The 19,965-nt window shown below is 34.5% G+C and overlaps 1 protein-coding gene across 17 annotated transcripts in view; it reads left to right on the forward strand.

The window, feature by feature from the left end:
• Positions 1–19,965, forward strand: part of LOC123526882 (trichohyalin-like) — a 102,567-nt gene that overhangs the window by 45,463 nt on the left and 37,139 nt on the right. For 14 of the 17 annotated variants that reach the window (XR_008367116.1, XR_008367117.1, XM_053523493.1 and 11 more), the window contains 14 exons: positions 2–464; positions 864–956; positions 1,525–1,572; positions 4,926–5,063; positions 5,561–5,878; positions 6,435–6,650; positions 8,342–8,494; positions 8,765–8,902; positions 9,902–9,985; positions 10,201–10,308; positions 14,813–14,884; positions 16,272–16,328; positions 16,839–16,939; positions 17,939–18,104. Coding sequence is in view for 15 of the 17 variants with exons in the window: in XM_053523493.1 (XP_053379468.1) it covers positions 2–464; positions 864–956; positions 1,525–1,572; positions 4,926–5,063; positions 5,561–5,878; positions 6,435–6,650; positions 8,342–8,494; positions 8,765–8,902; positions 9,902–9,985; positions 10,201–10,308; positions 14,813–14,884; positions 16,272–16,328; positions 16,839–16,939; positions 17,939–18,104 (2,155 nt within the window). In the remaining 2 variants the exon portion in view is untranslated. Of the gene's footprint in view, position 1; positions 465–863; positions 957–1,524; positions 1,573–4,925; positions 5,064–5,560; positions 5,879–6,434; positions 6,651–8,341; positions 8,495–8,764; positions 8,903–9,901; positions 9,986–10,200; positions 10,309–11,504; positions 11,535–14,812; positions 14,885–16,271; positions 16,329–16,838; positions 16,940–17,938; positions 18,105–19,965 lie in introns of all 17 variants that reach the window. The other 3 variants (XM_053523495.1, XM_053523496.1, XM_053523500.1) reach the window with 3 other exon arrangements.

Below are 19,965 nucleotides of genomic sequence, written 5' to 3' on the forward strand. Positions count from 1 at the left end.
GACACAAAAAAGAAATTGAAGACTTGAAAGCTAAGTTACAATTAACATTAAATGAACTAAGCAAAGCTAAATCAGTGGTAGACCAAGAACGTAGTGAAAACACTGAACTTACTTCACGTGTGTTAGATCTAGAACAACAACTAGACGACGCATCGCGTGCTTCTGATTCTAAAGCAAGTTCTATATTGGAAATGGAAGTTAAAGTAAAAGAGTTAGAAGCACTTTTATCAGAAAAAGAAAATTTAGAGGAACAATTAACTCAACAGAAAAGACAAACTGAAAAACTGCAAGATGAAATAGATGAACTTGAAGCAGTGAAGATTGAGTTAGAAGATTCTCATGATCTATTTGATCAGGAAAAACAAACTCGTTCTCAGCTGGAACGAAGGTTTCGCGACCTGGAACAACAGTTTGAAGACCAGAGAATGGATCATGAGAATATACAGCAGACATTAACAGCAAAGGTATTGTTTATCTGTACTTGTAGGATAAGTATTTTTGAAGTAATGAAAATGAATGGTAACATGGGATAGGCTTTCAGACATTTTTATAAATATTTTGAAAGTTCTTTCACTTGTTTGTATTTGTTTAAACATAAAAAGTAAAATTATGGTGATACAGTGTGTTATCTATAAAAGTGCTTGAGCAGTCTTTTTTAAATTTGTTAGAAAAATAGCAATCAGTAATTAATGAAAGCCTAAAGAGAAATTAGATAGAGAACAAAAAAAATTAAAAGGATCATATCATCCTGTCTATATGTACCATATTTTCTATATATAATGGACACTAATATATAATAACATGTCTGATTTCTTACTGGAATCAAATGGGAAAATTCAGTATGGTTTTGTTATATGTTGTAGGTAAAGACGTTAGAGAATCGTGTTCATGCTCTCCAAGATGACTTGTTTGCTGCACAAGATGAGCTACAAGCAGCACAAGAAAGCTATGAAAAGGTAATATAATTCATCAAACAGTCCTATTAGAATTTTTATTTTTTGATTTGTTTGACAATCATTATAAAGCTTTAGAATGCTGTACAAGCTTTGTGGTAAAGAAGTGTCCTCAAAGACGCAAGTCCAAGGCACTGCAAAGTCACAGTGATAAAACTTTTAGTTGTGTCCTAAAATATTTATCTTGGATGGCTCAAGAATCTTAAGTCTTTCATCCAAATATTAAGCTAAAAGAAATGAGTATATACAAACTTTCATTACAAAAATCATAAAATGAGTTGCACCATGAGAAAACCAACATAGTGCATTTGCGATCAGCATGGATCCAGACCAGTCTGCGTATCCGTGCAGTCTGGTTAGGATCCATGCTGTTAGCTAACAGTTTCTCTAATTGCAATAGTATTTGAAAGGGAACAGTATGGATCCTGACCAGACTGCGCAGATGCGCAAATGCGCTATGTTAGTTTTCTCATGGTGCGGCTGTATTTAACAAATAAATTATTATGACAATTTAGTTAATATTTTTTCTCTCTTTTATTTCTGTGGAATAAATGTACATTAATTATTTCAGCATAATCAAACTTACCACAGAGAAAGTGGTAAATTTGACCCCAGCAAGGTCAGTGTGTAAATAGGTCAAGGTCATTGAATTGTCAGCATGGTGTTGGTTTTGAAATTCTTTTTAACATAGATATTTTCATAACTTAGTGGGGAACTTATGTGTTGAATTGATTGAAAGATGAAGGAAATATGAATCATGTTTTGTAATAACAGGGCTCTCATTCTTATTTCTGAACGCCCACTTAGCTCAGTAGGTAAGAGCGTTGGTCTATGAATCGCGGGGTCGTGAGTTCGATCCTCGGGCGGGGCGTATGTTCTCCGTGACTATTTGATAAACGACATTGTGTCTGAAATCATTAGTCCTCCACCTCTGATTCATGTGGGGAAGTTGGCAGTTACTTGCGGAGAACAGGTTTGTACTGGTACAGAATCCAGGAACACTGGTTAGGTTAACTGCCCGCTGTAACATAACTGAAATACTGTTGAAAAAAAATGGCGTTAAACCCAAAACAAACAAAATCATTCTTATTTCTGTCAATATTAAGTATAAAAGTCAGTTTTTCACCAAGTTTGTTTTTCCCAGGGTAAAAATAAAATTTTCTTGTGGTTGGGGTTTGGGGGGGGGGGTGGGGACAGGCAAGTTGATTTTACTTGGGGAAAACTCTGACTGGGGAAAAACTGGGCTGTAAAATAGTAATATATTTTGTTTATCTGATTTGGACACTTTTTACATTTGACGTTATCAAAGTCATAATTATTTGTCAAAGTCTTTGAATTCTTGCATGATGTTTGGTTTTGATGTTTTCTAACAGAGGTATGCCATTACTTAGTGAGAGAATTATTGTGAAATTTATTGAAATAAAAGCAACAGGAAAAAAAACCAGTTTAGACACTGCTTTCATTCTCATTTTTTCTTGTTCAGAACATTTTCCATGTGCATGAAATCTAAAACATAATTTTTATGCAGCCCATTAGATTTACATTGGATATTTTTTTTCATCTGTTTTATGTTCATAGACTTATTACTAACATTTTCCTCTTCAAAATTTCTTTGTGAGTAACTTTGAGATCTAATAGTGTTTAGATGCAGTATGTAGGTGGGTCCTAAGACTGTTGGTATATTGATGTGAATTACTAACATTTTCAGCAAAACACAAATATAGCAGTCTTCATACATTGCAATACAGACAGACTAATACTTCAAACAAATTCACTACACTGCAGTTTCTGCCACAATGGCAAAGTTGATACTTTCCTTTAAAAATAAATTTGAATAATTACACCATACCTACTGACACCTTAAGTTCGTGATTTCAGGGGTTAGCATACACTCAGGTAGCATAGAATTTACCGTAGGACTGTCTTATTATGAGCCATGCCATGAGAAAATCAACATAATGGGTTTGCGACCAGCATGGATCCAGACCAGCCTGCGCATCCGCACAGTCTGGTCAGGATCCATGCTGTTCGCTTACAGTTTCTCTAATTCCAATAGGCTTTAAAAGCGACCAGCATGGATCCTGACCAGACTGCGCGGATGCGCAGGCTGGTCTGGATCCATGCTGGTCGCAAACCCACTATGTTGGTTTTCTCATGGCGCGGCTCTTATATTGATACTATTCTGAAACACTTTAAATGTAAATTTCCTTTAAAGAGTCTCAATGTCTCCATTAGATGTTTCAAAATTACTGATAAACATCTAGAAAGTTCTATCAATCAGAGGTTAAGGATGCAATGTTAACAGTCTGAATATTTTGCGTTGATGAAATTATTATGGTATTGAAACTAGGGACAGCTGAATTTTATTCCTAAAGAGAAGTTTTTGAAAAAGTTTTAATGCTTTCAAATTTACTAGGGTCTGGGTGTAAATTCTTATACTTACACATTTTTTTGGTTACACGTTTCTAAAATTATGAATTTCAGTGTAGAAAAGGTTCTGCAAATAAACATATACATGATTACACATTTATATTTCTTAATATATATCAGGGCTCCGGAAATTTTGATAACTCAATCGGTCCGAAACGAAAATCCTGACATCGGCGCTACCCCACCCACCGCATTCCCACATATTTTGTAAAACGTGATAGTGTAAAGAAATAAGCATGTCAAGCATTAAAACTGAGTTACCAGTCATCGCGCGTTACCATACAATGAAGACAGTTATTCAGTGTTATATGTGATCGTTACTTTGTTTAAATTTCGATGTTTTTCCGAGATAATACGAGGCATTGACACCGTGTGCGTAACTAGTCTAAAAGCCAACGCACGTGACTTCGATACCGTATACACGGCAGATACTTTGTGATGTTTCCTCATTCTTTGACGGAATTCTATAAAATACGATGCGTCAAAGTGAGTTACACGACACATATTCTCTGCTAAACAGCCTCAGTATTTAAAGAATACTCTGCCGCGGACCGAATGTGTACGTTATTTGAACGCTGAGATCGAATTTCCCGCATGTATAGTACCAAAACGTCACGCGGGTTGGCCACGCATATTTCATTTCACTTACGTTGTACTTCAATAAGCAACTACATTTTATAAAGTTATATGTTCTCTTCTGATGTAAACAAAATTTCATTTTGAAACGTTTTTTAAAAGACCGATTTGATAAACAGTGCCACTCCGGTTTTCTTTATCATTCGTGGTTTTTCTTTTTTGTACAGTCGGGTTGCAAAGACGATTTTCTGCATTTGTTTCAACTGGAGCCCCAACAAATGAATCATGTAATTTTTTCAAATCAAGTAATTATAAAAATTATTTTTATCGGTTTTCCGTGTGATGTCTCAATAAATCAAAGACCTATAATGTACAATTATAGCTCTTTGATTAAATGCAGCGACCATTTGTTTGTTACCGTGATCAAACATAGCCTTTTGAAATAAACCATCCGTCGGATTCTAAATAAAAGAAGTGGATCCCCGTCGAAATGATTTGGATCCAGTCAGAAACGTTAGGAAACCAGTCAAAAATGTTTAATACACCGCAGTCGGCTGTCTGCAAACATTAAAGGATGTGCCGCGCGAGCACTGATTGCGTCACGCGCTACTTACGGACCGATTATCAAAGTGACAATCAGACCGATTGACACATTTAATGATTATCTGAAGGTGCGACCAACAACTTCTTCCTACTTTGCAGGTGATCGTGTATTGAGATATCAGACCGAAATTTATACTTTTCTCCATTTTTACGGGACCGATTGTTTTCGTTTTTTCACTTCACGAATCGGTCTGAAAAGTCAAAAATCGGTCCAAAACTGACAAACCGGCAAATTTCCGAAGCCCTGATATATATACATGGTTACAAGTGTCTTCAGTTACACATTTGTATGACGACAAATTTAGATGATTACACATGTCTATGAAAACAAGCTTCTGTAATTACACATTTCTGTTGTTACAGGTCCAGGAAGAATCAAAAGCAGCACAGATAGAACTTCAGGAAAGATTGAGTCAAGAAGAGCAGAAGACAGTCCAGGCTGTAGCGAAACTAGAGCAGACGGATAATGTTACACAGAGACTGGAGACACAAAAGATAGAGGTAAATGTTGGTTACTTTGTAATTGTAAGTTTTGCATCTGGTGACTTTGTAACTGTCAGTTTTTGTGTCAGAGTAAGAATTTTGGAGACACTATTTGAAGGATAATTTTTTATTCTGGACAGCAAGAAAATAGGTGAGGCTCAAGGTTATATAACTGAATTTGGATACCAACCTCAGAATGCAGGATTGCCATTGGGCAATTTCAAATTTGAACTCAGACACAACCAATCAGATGCTGGCGTTTTGAGACTGGTCTCCAAACTGAGCCTTGTAGTCTGGAACCTAGCTTTTAGCTAAATGATGGTATACAATGACTCGGGAACTTAAAATAGAGGTAATTGTAAATTTACTTCCTGTTAAAAGGAAAGTAAAGTTTGATTCTGGAAGATTTGAAATATGATCCTGAGATGTATGGCTAATACAGTTTGTCCAGATTAAGTAGTGCTAAACAAATCACCCAGTACAGAATATAAACAAAATAGTTCCATTATTTTTAGAATTTAGAAAAGCAGATTGAAGCTATGAAAGAAAGAGTAGCAGACGCTCAGAACAGAACAGACACTATTACAAAAGAACGTGATTCACTTCTTCGAGAAGTTAAACTTCTTCGTGAGACAACAAAACAGTTTGGAAATAAGTCGGAGGACAATGAAAGTATGAAACAAGATTTGGAAGCAGTTCGGCGGGAACTTGAGCATTTACGTACATCAGCACAATACGATGGTGAGGAGAGACAGCAACACGTAGATAAAATAAGAACACTTGAAGATTTGACACGACAGCTTGAGTTAGATAACAGAGAACTGGCAAATAAGGTGAGCTTTAATAAACATCATGCATATATTTATTATTAGCATACAAGACAGTTTCGTTTAATAATATCTATTCTTTTCTCTTTTATAGTTTAAACAAACCTTCATATGATGTTATAGTAACTTTTAATGTTTTCACTTTTATTCTCAAAGAAATTTGGATAAAACATTTAAGACAGTGAACAATGATATTGCCTTTAAAATGGTTATTTATAAATGGTTTTGTTCATTTAAATAACATGAAAGCCATTTGTTAACATTTTTTGCAGAAACTGAATTATTTTGTCAACTTATAAACATGTCTTAAGTGACTTCTAGTTGCTATAAATTTACTGACAAATGAATATATGCAAAGTATTCATGTATCGTATGTAACAGTGATTTAAAATGGCATCTTTATGGCTGTTTTTAAATGGTAGCAACTTACTTTCTGTCTGTTCTGTGTTTTTGCTTCTTTTCACTGAATTTGGTGTTTCAAATGGTCATGTAATATCAAACTGTGTACAAAATGAAGATATCCAGATATGGAAGTCTAAGGTTTAGTATATATTTCTGATAGCTCCAAGAAACTCTAGTCAAATACGAACAGTCAGAGGAGTCATTCAACCGTGAAAAGAAAGACACCCTCGATCGACAACAACAGAACAACTGGCAGCTGACACAAGTCGAGTCTGATCTGAAAACGGCAAACAACCGAATCAAAGAACTCAGGGAAGAATTAGGAAAGAAACAAAACAACTTACTGAAGTTAGAGTCGGATAAAGTAGGACAGTCTGTAAGTACAGAATCTTAGGTTTTGCCTGGTCAGAAAAATACATAATCAAAGTGCTGAAGGCACTGAAACCGGGGTTGGGCTAAATAGAAAATAACTCCCTGAAGTTGTGTCTAATGATATGGGCAGTCTGTAAGTGTAGAATCTCAGTTAATACCTCATCAGAAAATTACATAAAGTGCTGATGGTACAGAAACTGGGGTTGGGCTAAATCGAAGAATAACCTACTGAAGTTGGAGTCTGATAATGTGGAGCTGTCTGTAAGTGTAGAATCTTAATTTTTAGCTCATCTGATTTTTTGAAAAAAAATGATGAGTTATTGTCATCACTTGAGCGGTTGTCGGCGTCGGCGTCGGCGTCGGCGTTGCCTGGTTAAGTTTTATGTTTAGGTCAGCTTTTCTCCTAAACTATCAAAGCTATTGCTTTGAAACTTGGAATACTTGTTCACCATCATAAGCTGACCCTGTATAGCAAGAAACATAACTCCATCTTGCTTTTTGCAAGATTTATGGCCCCTTTTGTACTTAGAAAATATCAGATTTCTTGGTTAAGTTTTATGTTTAGGTCAACTTTTCTCCTAAACTGTCAAAGCTATTGCTTTGAAACTTGGAATACTTGTTCACCATCATAAGCAGACCCTGAACATCAAGAAACATAACTCCATCTTGCTTTTTGCAAGATTTATTGCCCCTTTTGGACTTAGAAAATCAGTTTTCTTGGTTAAGTTTTATGTTTAGGTCAGCTTTTATCCTAAACTATCAAAGCTATTGCTTTAAAACTTGCAACACTTGTTCACCATCATAAGTTGACCCTGTATAGCAAGAAACATAACTCCGTCCAGCTTTTTGCAAGATTTATGGCCCCTTTTGGACTTAGAAAATATCAGATTTCTTGGTTAAGTTTTATGTTTAGGTCAACTTTTCTCTTAAACTATCAAAGCTATTGCTTTGAAACTTGCAACACTTGTTCACCATCATAAGCTGACCCTGTACAGCAAGCAACATAACTCCATCCTGCTTTTTGCAATAATTATTGCCCCTTTTGGACTTAGAAAATCATTTTCTTGGTTGAGTATTATGTTTAAGTCAACTTTTCTCAGAAAATCATTTTCTTGGTTGAGTATTATGTTTAAGTCAACTTTTCTCATAAACTATCAAAGCTATTGCTTTAAAACTTGCAACAGTTTTTCACCATCATAAGTGGACACTGTACATCAAGAAACATAACTCTATCCTGCTTTTTGCAAGAATGATGGCCCTTTTTAGACTTAGAAAATCATGGGTAGGACAATATTTCTATTACACAAAAGAAATCAGATGAGCGTCAGCACCCGCAAGGCGGTGCTCTTGTTGCTATTGAAGTCAGAAAACATAAAATGTAGACTTACATGATGCATACCAAAATCTTTAAGAAAAAAATGGTCAGGAGCCACTTGCTGTACAAAGTAGTAAAATTAGCAAACTTTCATACTTAAAAGGTATCTTGAGAAAATGTTCATCAGATATAATAGTTTATGAATAAGATCCTCATAACTTTAGTCCAATTGTTTTTTTTTTGATAAAGAGGATAAATATGTTGAACATGCAGGTCATTGTTTGTCTTTTTAAACCATCACAGTACTTTCCAGATATTTCCATTAATTTTGTGAATAAGTTTGTATTTTATAAATATTTAATGCCGAGATTATTTTTCAGGCAAAGTCAGAAAGTAGTATTGCCAGGTTGGAAGCAGAACTGAATGAATTAAAGATATATCATCGTAAAGAGGTGGACAGACTGAATGCTAAAGTTGAATCAGCTGGGAAAGAAAATAAAGAATTGAAGAATACACTCAGGGAAAAGGACCAGGTAAGTCTAGAAATTTTATGCAGTATAACACTGATTGTTTGAAATCTAATTAGAAATGGATGATCAATATGCTCGAATTCTCAAAAAATTAGAGCACTCCAAACATAGAAAAGTCTTTTCTACCCAGGTGTCTGCATGTACTTGTAATAATGCATGGAGCACTCTGGATCGTACTTGATCATCAGGAAGGTTGAAAGTTACTGTGTGACCTATGATTGTGTTGTTAAGTTGGTATGACATTAAACCCCCAAAATATACATATATCTTCAGGAGATATTAAGCAAACAGCATGAAACAAAGAGAATAAAAGCCCAGGTTGAAAGGCTGGAAGCTCAGCTACAGACAGAAATGAAAATACGCACTGACCTTGAAAATCGTAACACATCACTGGACCAAGAAATATCAAAGGTAACCTACAAAGTGACATTTTAGAATAACAATTTATTTTAAAAAATTATAACAGTGGCATTATAGATTAAAACTTTGAGAAATAGTAAAATTTACATTTATTTCGTTAAAAAGTATGGTAGTATACCCAGTATGACACTCAACATCTTTGTGTAGTTATGTACCTTTGTGTACCTTCGTTATACAGTTTGGCATTCTTCAGACATAAATGCAGTTGAACAAGCACACAGCTTTTTTGTAAAAAATGTTGAATGCCGAAATTGCTTATAAGGAGTACATACTTTGGCAGTTACCATTGTAGGTCCACTATCTTTGAACCTGTAGAATAAAATCAAATGAATATTAAGATTATTGTTTTCTTTCTTTCGTTAATACAAATGTTGTTCTCTATATTATTGTTCATTATCCCAGGGCCTGTATTAATCATAATTCTCATAGAGTTTAAATCTCTAGAAATAAAAATTGCGGAAACTTTCTTTCTAATGCATCTGTTCTGAATCTTTGGTTATGACATTGCTGTAGTTAATACTGTATCTTTGGCAAGTTTGATTGATGTCCATACAAGATTCAGGAGTATAAAGTAAAACGTAACTTTAGTACTGTAAAACCATTTAATTTCGTGGGCATGAAATTTCAAGGTTTTTGTCAAAACGGCAATTTCATGGGGATATGAATTCATGGATTTCAACTTTTGAACAGAAAATTAATGGAAATTTTACTTGTTAGTTGGGATTAAATTTCATGGCTTGACTCAACCACAAAATCGATGAAAATTTGTCCCCCACGAATATAAATGATTTCACAGTATTCTCAGACTTGAAACCTTAATGAATATGGACACTAGGTTCAGATTCATAAACATTTAGCCCAAATTTCAGGCGTAAGATTAAAATATGTTAAAGTTGTGGTAACTTACTTAAAATATGTATTGCATAGATTTGTGAGATTGTTTTGTAATCACTTTCTCTAATATTTTGATTATGCACTGTTTGTTTATAGGTTTGGGGCCAGGTTCGAACTTTAATGGAGAAGAATGCTAGTCTTGAGGCAACCAAGCGAAACCTTGAGGAAGACATTGAAAGGGTAACCCTCTTGCTTCTATAGAACAGAATTTATGTTGAAATTCTCTTAACTCCTGATGTAATGAAAGATCTTTCTTTTATATTCAACCTATTAATTAGCATTTCAATGAAAATTGGTACCAATTTTCATTCAGAAACCTTACTTAAATATTTGAGGTACTTCCCACACCCCTCTACATCTTTCACTCGTAAAGCAAGGCCAATTTTATTTTTCAGAAATCAAATACTGCACGTCAAGCGGAAACTACTTATGTTCAATCCAAAGCTAGTCACGAAACCACGATGAAGGCTTTACAGAGCCGAGCAGATGCAGCAGAAAGACGGGTAAATTTTGTGTGCTTGTCTAATATATACAGCTTGCTAAATCATTCCATTTTGCTGACAATATTTTTTGTATGCTAGTTGCTAGCTGAAGTTTGTTTATAAAACCAATAAGTAGGTAATTTAGATGTGTAAAATGGAAAATAATATCTGAGTTGGTTCATGAGAGGATATGAAATGTACAGCACCACTCATGCCCCCTGGTACCATCTGAAATTATGAAAAGAGCAGACAACTCTGACATTTTGACAACCAATATTTTCAGTGTAATGTTGGACAGAGTTCTTCCCCTTTTAAGTTCCTAATTAGTGTGTTGTTTTTCTTTAAACTTTCACAGACATTTGTATTGATTGTAATAGATTTTTTTAAACAAAGTATTTGTGTTTAGATATATAACTAAAATTGTACACTTTGCATTATATTGTCTGAAAGAGTTTTTATACAATGGTTGCATAATGTAATAAAGAAATTGCAATAAAAAAACAGACTTAGTAAAAGAACAATAAATGGAATGATTTAACAATATATCAGTATTTCTATTGTTCTTAATTTTTATTTCTTCCTCCCAAAATATACCTGTTATAATATAGAGTGTTTATATAAAAATATGAAGTAGTAATATACCCAGATATGCATATCATGCAATTGTATGACATAGTTATTTACCCATATTTTGTATGCATTATACAACATAGTGGAATACCTTATTTTTTTCAAATCTAGTATGTATTGAACTATAGAAAGAGTTATAAAAATATATAGATCGGCAACTTTAAAGGCATATAGAGCAAATCTCGCCAGCATCCCACGGCTGCAAACGAGATCTCGTTACCAGAAGTTTTCCACACGCCATTTTGTATGCGAAAGTATGACACTGTCAATTAATTAATTATCACCGTTTGACTACGCCTTTTTGACAGTAAGAAACATGTATTTTGTGCTTAAGACTATTTCATTTTAAACAAATGTTGTTTTAGAAGCTTACCTGTATTTTACATGTAGTTTTAAAGATACAAATTGCAACTCCATGCTCGCTTCACTAAAATAACGCCAAATCACGCTCGGACGCGAGCACACGCGAGATTACAGCCAGTTGCCATTCTGTGTATTAATACTTCTTTGAACTATAGCTTTGAAACTGAATGCTTTATGGAGCTTCTTGTTACAATTTTATATATTCTGTCTTTGTTTTATTAAAGGCATTTACAGTTAAGCCTTTTCTAATTAAAGTAAGTAAATAGTTAGACATTCTTTCAAAAGAGGGGTGCTCACAAAAGTCTCAAACATTTACAGAACTTGAACAAAGTTTTCTGAAACTAATTAAAATTCTGTTGGTCAAGGTTAAAAAACTATGTTTGGAGACCAGTCTAAAAACTCCATCATCTGATTGGTTGTTTTGGACACAACTTTGAAATCGACAAATGAAATTGTTTCATTTCTAGACTGGTCATCAAATTCAGTTTTATAAACTTTAGGCATGGAGTATGAACACATTTTGGGACAAAAGGAAATGTTTTACTTTGTTTTGTTGTTTTAAGAGAAAATTTGATATGAAAATGGTAATTTGGACATAGGAGATCTGTTAAAGGGAGAGCACCCTTCAGTACCTGCCTGATCTGTATGATTTCTACCATCATGTAAATGCTTTTGTAACTACATTATGCTTCTACTATAAGCCTTTTTCCAGCAAAGTTGTTGTTTTTTAGCCTGCAGTTGTTAGATTTTTTTTCAACAGATTTAGTTAACAGTTTTTAGCTCATCTGATTTTTTGAAAAAAAATGAGTTATTGTCATCACTTGAGCGGTTGTCGGCGTCGGCGTCGGCGTTGCCTGGTTAAGTTTTATGTTTAGGTCAGCTTTTCTCCTAAACTATCAAAGCTATTGCTTTGAAACTTGGAATACTTGTTCACCATCATAAGCTGACCCTGTATAGCAAGAAACATAACTCCATCTTGCTTTTTGCAAGATTTATGGCCCCTTTTGTACTTAGAAAATATCAGATTTCTTGGTTAAGTTTTATGTTTAGGTCAACTTTTCTCCTAAACTATCAAAGCTATTGCTTTGAAACTTGGAATACTTGTTTACCATCATAAGCAGACCCTGTACATCAAGAAACATAACTCCATCTTGCTTTTTGCAAGAATTATTGCCCCTTTTGGACTTAGAAAATCAGTTTTCTTGGTTAAGTTTTATGTTTAGGTCAGCTTTAATCCTAAACTATCAAAGCTATTGCTTTAAAACTTGCAACACTTGTTCACCATCATAAGCTGACCCTGTACAGCAAGAAACATAACTCCATCCTGCTTTTTGCAAGATTTATGGCCCCTTTTGGACTTAGAAAATATCAGATTTCTTGGTTAAGTTTTATGTTTAGATGAACTTTTTCTCTTAAACTATCAAAGCTATTGCTTTGAAACTTGCAACACTTGTTCACCATCATAAGCTGACCCTGTACAGCAAGCAACATAACTCAATCCTGCTTTTTGCAATAATTATTGCCCCTTTTGGACTTAGAAAATCACTTTCTTGGTTGAGTATTATGTTTAAGTATACTTTTCTCATAAACTATCAAAGCTATTGCTTTAAAACTTGCAACAGTTTTTCACCATCATAAGTGGACACTGTACATCAAGAAACATAACTCTATCCTGCTTTTTGCAAGAATGATGGCCCTTTTTATACTTAGAAAATCATGGGTAGGACAATAGTTCTATTATACAAAAAAAATCAGATGAGCGTCAGCACCCGCACGGCGGTGCTCTTGTTTGATTTACAACTTTTGATTTTTTTTGGCCATAGTTTATGTTATTTGATACAAGTACTGCTATTTTGCTTACTCTGATTGAAGAGACAAATTGAGGCTGAATTGTTCTTTGCAATAAAAATGATCGCCTTCATGTTTGAAGTGGGGAAGTTGACTAAAAAGTAAGTCAGTTGAGACCCCTTGTCTTTGTTGGATTTTTTTAAAATGTAAGTTGTCCGTAAAAGTATGTACATTTCAGTCCAGAATTTTACCTTTGCACAACTGTAGATCACACCTATAGAATAGAGAATATATATCTGGTAGTTGTACTGCACCTATAGATGGACATTTAGGAAGCCAGGCTCTGTTTGACAAAGAGGATTAGGGGTCAAACAAGAGTTTAAGAAAATCATGACAAAATTTTTTATGGAGTATGTAAAAAGTTATGCTTGCTTTAAAATCTTAAATAGATACTGGGTACAAAAAGAAAATTTTCTTTTTTCAGACTTTTAAGCAAAATGTATGTAACATTAGCAACGTTAAATAAGATAAGGAAATTTTTGAGCCACATTTGCTGTTATGGTGTTGGTATTGGGAGCACTGTCTTCAGGGACCTGAAAGGGTCAGGCTTTTGTGCTTCTTTGTAATTCGTTTTCTGGAAAACTTAATTTGGTCCTTTAAGGAGATTTGTAATGTATCTTGTTCTCTGTTAATGTTGCTTATCAAAAATTGTTTAGAATTATTTCTTAATTGAAAAAAGAAAAACAACGTAAAAACAAAATCAAAGAAGAAAACATTTTCAGGACAGAAAACATGATTATTAAGCTTTGCCTTTCTATATAATAAACATAACATTGCAGTATCTACATGTATTTAAAACTGGGAGGAAGAAATAAAATGTCTTATTGCGTGCATTAACACTCACATTGTGCTTGTAATATATACATGTATTCACTATTTAACTACATATAAACTTGTTATTTCTGGACACTGCTAACCGAGAACATGGCCAGTTGTTGTCATATATATATATATATGAGCCGCGCCATGAGAAAACCAACATAGTGGCTTTGCGACCAGCGTGGATCCAGACCAACCTGCACATCCACGCAGTCTTGTCAGGATCCATGCTGTTCGCTTTCAAATCCTATTGCAATTAGAGAAACTGTTAGCAAACAGCATGGATTCTGACCAGACTGCTCAGATGCGCAGGCTGGTCTGGATCCATGCTGGTCGCAAAGCCACTATGTTGGTTTTCTCATGGCACAGCTTAAATATACTCTTTGTTGTCCGCGTAGAAACAAGTAGTAATTATGTAATTGTTTCAATAGTACATTTCCTCAAAGATGTGATGATTTCAAACGTTACTTTTATGTATAGTAAAAATACCTCTTTCATTTTGGTTGGCAGTGTTCTTAACAAGTATATATGTATTTGTGTGCAGTGTTCTATTGTCTTACCTTATATTTGTGAAAACTTGTCCAGTTGGCATGAAACTCTTTTCTACAGCTGACTTTGTGACAAAGAGATACAAGACAACACCCAGCTGGGTTAGTTGTTTCAAGCCCTGCATTTGTGAAAAGCATATGTAAAACCTTGGGCCCTTAAAATATGCTCAGCATTTCTGACAGAGAATGAGAGAATTGTGAAAACCATGTTTTTTGTGGTGAAACTTTTACTAGTAAATGAATTCAGTAGTGTTCCATATTATGATCATTATACACAGAAATTAAGTTTTTTTATTTGTGGTTGTATTGTATTTTAGATATTTCGGTCAAGGTCATACCATTATAAGAAAAACTTTAGTTTTGACCTTGACTGCCCGTGGATGAGAAAGGTAAAATTTTATAAAAACCTGGTACAATGGTATAGCAAAATACAATATTTCAAGGGTTTTTAAGTTTTATAAAGTTCTTTTGTAGAAGACTTATACATGTAGCTTATAAAATATTTTTATAAGAATAGGTGATGGGAATTTGCACCTAAATTTGATAAGAAACTGGAATGGCTTTAGTTGTACATTTACTTACGTTCAAGAGTAAAGTATAGTTCTTTTGATTGGAGAAACTGCCTGAAAAACTTGCAAATACAAAATGTAGACTATACACTGAGAGATATTACTTTGAAAATAAATATATTGAACTTTTGATGAAGTAATGTTTGTTTACTGAAGCATCCATAAAATACCTATTCTGTTTTTACAGAATGTCATAACACTCCCTGTAACAGACATTAATTAAGACCTTTAGCACCTCCCTTGAGAGCACTGTGGTTACTAGGATTACTTCCCTTTCATTTTATAGATAGTCTGTTTTTCTTGACATTTTTTTTTCCAACAAAGGTAAATAAACTAAGACGGAGTATAGGGACTTTTTCAGTATCTTTGTATATTATATTTAGGCTGATGGTAAAGGGTTTTTAGGTTGTTTAAACTTCATCTTTTAATTTTATTCATACATAAAAACTTCTTTGTACAAGTTTGATACACTGAAATTTAAATCACAGATTTGTCAGAAACTTTTTGTATGGCAACTGAAATCAAAGATTAATAACTTTAAGACTTCAGTTTGTATGTTGATATGTATAGCAATTTCCTACACATGATCATGCCCACTTAGCTCAATAGGGAGAGCGCAGATCTATGGATCGAGGGGTCGTAAGTTCGATCCCTGGGCTGGCCGTATGTTCTCCATGACGATTTGATAAAAGACATTGTGTCTGAAATCATTCTTCCTCCACCTCTGATTCATGTTGGAAGTTGGAACTTCCTTCCTGGGAACAGATTTGCTCTTGTACAGAATCCAGGAACACTGATTAGGTTAACTGCCCACTGTTACATAACTGAAATACTGTTGAAAAACAGCGTTAAACACAAAACAAACAATCAAATACACATGATCATAAAAGTCTGCTGAAATTGTTCGAAAATATAGTTGTGTTGCTTGCTGCATGTAAATCTACATGTTTAAACTTCAAATTTAGTTTTACGAGACAGTACAATAGTCATATCCAATGTGTACCAATGAATTGTTGCTAATTACCACTCTGAATTTAATACTGAAATAGAAAAAGATATCCTACATATACTAGAATCTGTACAAGTATGAGATCTTGATCTATGTGTTGTTGTTTATGCTAAAACTAGGCATTCTAGACAAAAGTCTCAAAAGGAGGGAAGAGGTTTTTTTTAGACATTAACTGTCAGGTTATGTGAATGATTTCAGGCTGACACGTTACAACGAGAGCTGCAGGAGACATCAATGAAACTTCAGAATTTACAGGTAACATGTTATATATGCTTTCAGATTATAAAAAACTAAGATACTTTCTGTTAAAATCAAATATATTTTCCTTTTAACTAATTTGAGCTAAAGGTGCAAGGTGACCTTTTGTGACTGCTCAATGGATGTCTTGTATCGGAGTCGTGTGTCAACAATTTCTAAAAAAAAAAGTCTTTTTCTCAAAACCACTGGGCAGATTTACACCAAACTTCACAGGAATGATTTTTGGGTGGCTCCCTTTCAAAATTGCTCAAAGAATTGAAATCCATGCAGAGCAGAATTCCATGCATTGTTGTCCAAAAAAACAGGGCCTAGGGCTTAGATATCTGGTATGTAGCATCATCTAGTGGTCCTCTACCAAGATTGTTTAAGTTATTCCCACCATTTTCCTCCAGAGTCAGATATATAAAATGTACCTTGCACTCAGAGTTAGGAAAATAAAATGTGTCTTGCACTATATGCCATCAGAGTCAGAATTATAAAACAGTTCTTGCACTTTTTTTCCCCCAGAGTCAGGTATATGATGCAGAAAGCAGTAAGATGGATCTACAGGACAAGAAAGATAAAATGACACAACTCAAGAACCAGTTGGACGGTGAAAAACTACAAAGGTATGGTATGCTTTTGGCAATACTTAGCCAAAATGTTTAATCTTCAAATTTATTGTGTTTGTTTAAAATTGGCCACCATGCATACACACAGCTGTGTATTTAATACCCAGATGAAAATCACTAAACCATAACTTAAGCTACGCCATAAGAAAACCAACATCATGCATTTGCAACCAGCATGAATCCAGACCAGCCTGTGCATCCGCGCAGCCTGGTCAGGAGCCATTCTGTTTGCTAAAGGTTTCTTTAATTGCAATAGGATTTGAAAGTGAACAGCATGGATCCTGACCAGACTGCGTGGATGCTGGTCGCAAACACACTATGTTGGTTTTCTCATGGCGTGTCTCATTTATGTATTTGCAGTTCTGCTTCCTCTTTCTTTCACATGGTTTTAACCCTTACCCAGCTAAATTTCTATAATGAACTTGTCCATCTTTCAATTTGGACAGTACCATTAACTGTTAAAAGAGCTGCTTACCTAAAAGATGCTGACTGACTGGCTGAATGGCAAACAGTGCAGATTATGATCAGACTGCACAGCATGATAAGGGTTTATTGCTACAGTGTTGCATTATTTTGAAGTAAAATATCTCTGAAAGGTTAAATACTTTAATACTAAATATTGCAGTGCCGCATCACAGCCTGTGCTTTGCATGGGTAATATCCCGTAAAGTACACGCATCTATCTCAGACAGTAAAACAATCTAACCTCTGGAATCTGCTATGGCTATATACTTTGAAATCAGTTAATTTTTGTTAGCTTAAAATTTGGCAGTTTTTGCCAAAAAGGCTATTTTTGGGGGGGCTAGAATATGTGGAATTTTCAAGTGTTAACAGAAAATATATAGGAATTTTTCATATTGATTGTGGTTTAATATTGTAGATTGACACAACCTCGATATTCATGAAAATTAATCCCCAATGAAAATTATTGGTTTTACAGTAAAAGTTTATGGAACAAAACTTATTTGGAATGTAAATATTGACGTTTAATTGCAGGAATCTGTTGGATCAGACAGTACGAGAGCTACAGCAACAAGTCAGCATGATGCGACAACGAGAGAGTAAAGTCCTTGAACAGAATCGTGAACTTCAGCATACGATTCTCGATCTTGAGTCAAAACTTGAGGAAGTGCAGGATCGCAGTCAAACTGCATTTGAAATGGTAGGTTTTTGTTGAACATTTAAATACGTTGCCGTTAAACCAAGTAGTTCTAGACAGTTTTCTAACTTTAGACAGATTTTTACGACTCTAAAAGCAATTAAGTTATAGACGTGTCAAATGCATTTAAGAATTCTTAATCCAGTCATTAAAAGTAAGAAGTAACATATGATATTCTGAAAGTAAAAAGAAATGATACAATTTAGGATTAATGGTTTGACATCATTTTAAGTTCAAAGTTGTTTTTTTTTTCCAAAAGTTTAAAATATCAAATTATTTATTTTGTTTTTCTATTTACAAATGGCTAATGTTAGAGGCAAACTGTTGAGATGTTAAATTTTCTTACACTTCTTATCTTTGAATGGATTTTGTTTGATATTTTCTTTGTCCAAAAAAAAAAGAAGATTTATCAGTGAATTATGCCTTTTCATGCCTGACAATGGCGCTTTAGCTTTGTTACTAAAAATAACTATTCTTCCAAGGTTTGGCTATAACCTGTCTTTAATCATCCAGCATAAATACGCACACATATACATGATGTACCTGCACTGATTTTCAGATATTTAATACGAATATGGTATGTCATGTTGTTAAATTCTACCTATAACATCTACGTGTTAATTCACTTCCACCAAACAAACCTTACAAATTGTCAACTGATACTAAAACAAATGAGCCGCGTCATGGGAAAACCAACATAGTGGCTTTGCGACCAGCATGGATCCAGACCAGCCTGCGCATCCGCGCAGTCTGGTCAGGATCCATGCTGTTTGCTAACGGTTTCTCTAATTGCAGTAGGCTTTAAAAGCGAACAGCATGGAGCCTGACCAGACTGCGCGGATGCGCAGGCTGGTCTGGATCCATGCTGGTCGCAAACCCACTATGTTGGTTTTCTCATGGCACGGCTCAGATAAATTTTATGTTATGTTTAAACTTCCACATGGAAAATCACTGTTTCTAACATCTTTTGAATAAATATTACATTTTTAGCTCATCTGATTTTTAAAAAAAAAATGATGAGTTATTGTCATCACTTGATCAGCGTCTGCGTTGCCTGGTAAAGTTTTATGTTTAGGTCAGCTTTTCTCCTAAACTATCAGAGGTATTGCTTTGAAACTTGCAACACTTGTTCACCATCATAAGCAGACTCTGTACATCAAGAAACATAACTCCATCCTGCTTTTTGCAAGAATTATGGCCCCTTTTGGACTTGGAAAATATCAGATTTATTGGTGAAGTTTTATGTTTAGGTCAACTTTTCTCCTAAACTATCAAAGCTATTGCTTTGAAACTTGCAGCTGTTGTTCACCATCATAAGCTGACTCTGTACATCAGAGAACATAACTCCATCCTGCTTTTTGCAACAATTATGGCCCATTTTGGACTTAGAAAATCATGGGTAGGACAATTGATCTAAAATACGAAAAAATCAGATGAGCGTCAGCACCGACAAGGCGGTGCTCATGTGTATGTCCCACAATGTGCTTAAGGTGAGCTACTTTGATCACACTATGTCTGTCACCAGCAGTTCTATTTTTACACTCTATAGGTCACAGTTTCAGCTCAGTCTTTTATCAGTCAGTATGTTTTTCTCAATAAAATCTTACACCAGTTTGATTCTTAGCCATCTGGGGTCACTAAAGAGAATTCTGGGCAGAAACTTTTCTTGATAAAATCTACATCTAGTTATAAGCTGTATAACTAGGTAACCAGTAGAAAAAGTCTTGTTTACACTCCAGAGGCCACACTTTCTATTTGATATTAAAACAGTTTGGTCAGAATTATTGTCTTTATGAAATATAAACTAAATTTGAAACTAATTGAATCACCCAGAGGTCTAAAACTATATCACCTAGCCAGGTCA

This window comes from Mercenaria mercenaria, chromosome 14 (assembly GCF_021730395.1).
Source record: "Mercenaria mercenaria strain notata chromosome 14, MADL_Memer_1, whole genome shotgun sequence".
Taxonomy (NCBI): Eukaryota; Metazoa; Mollusca; class Bivalvia; order Venerida; family Veneridae; genus Mercenaria; species Mercenaria mercenaria.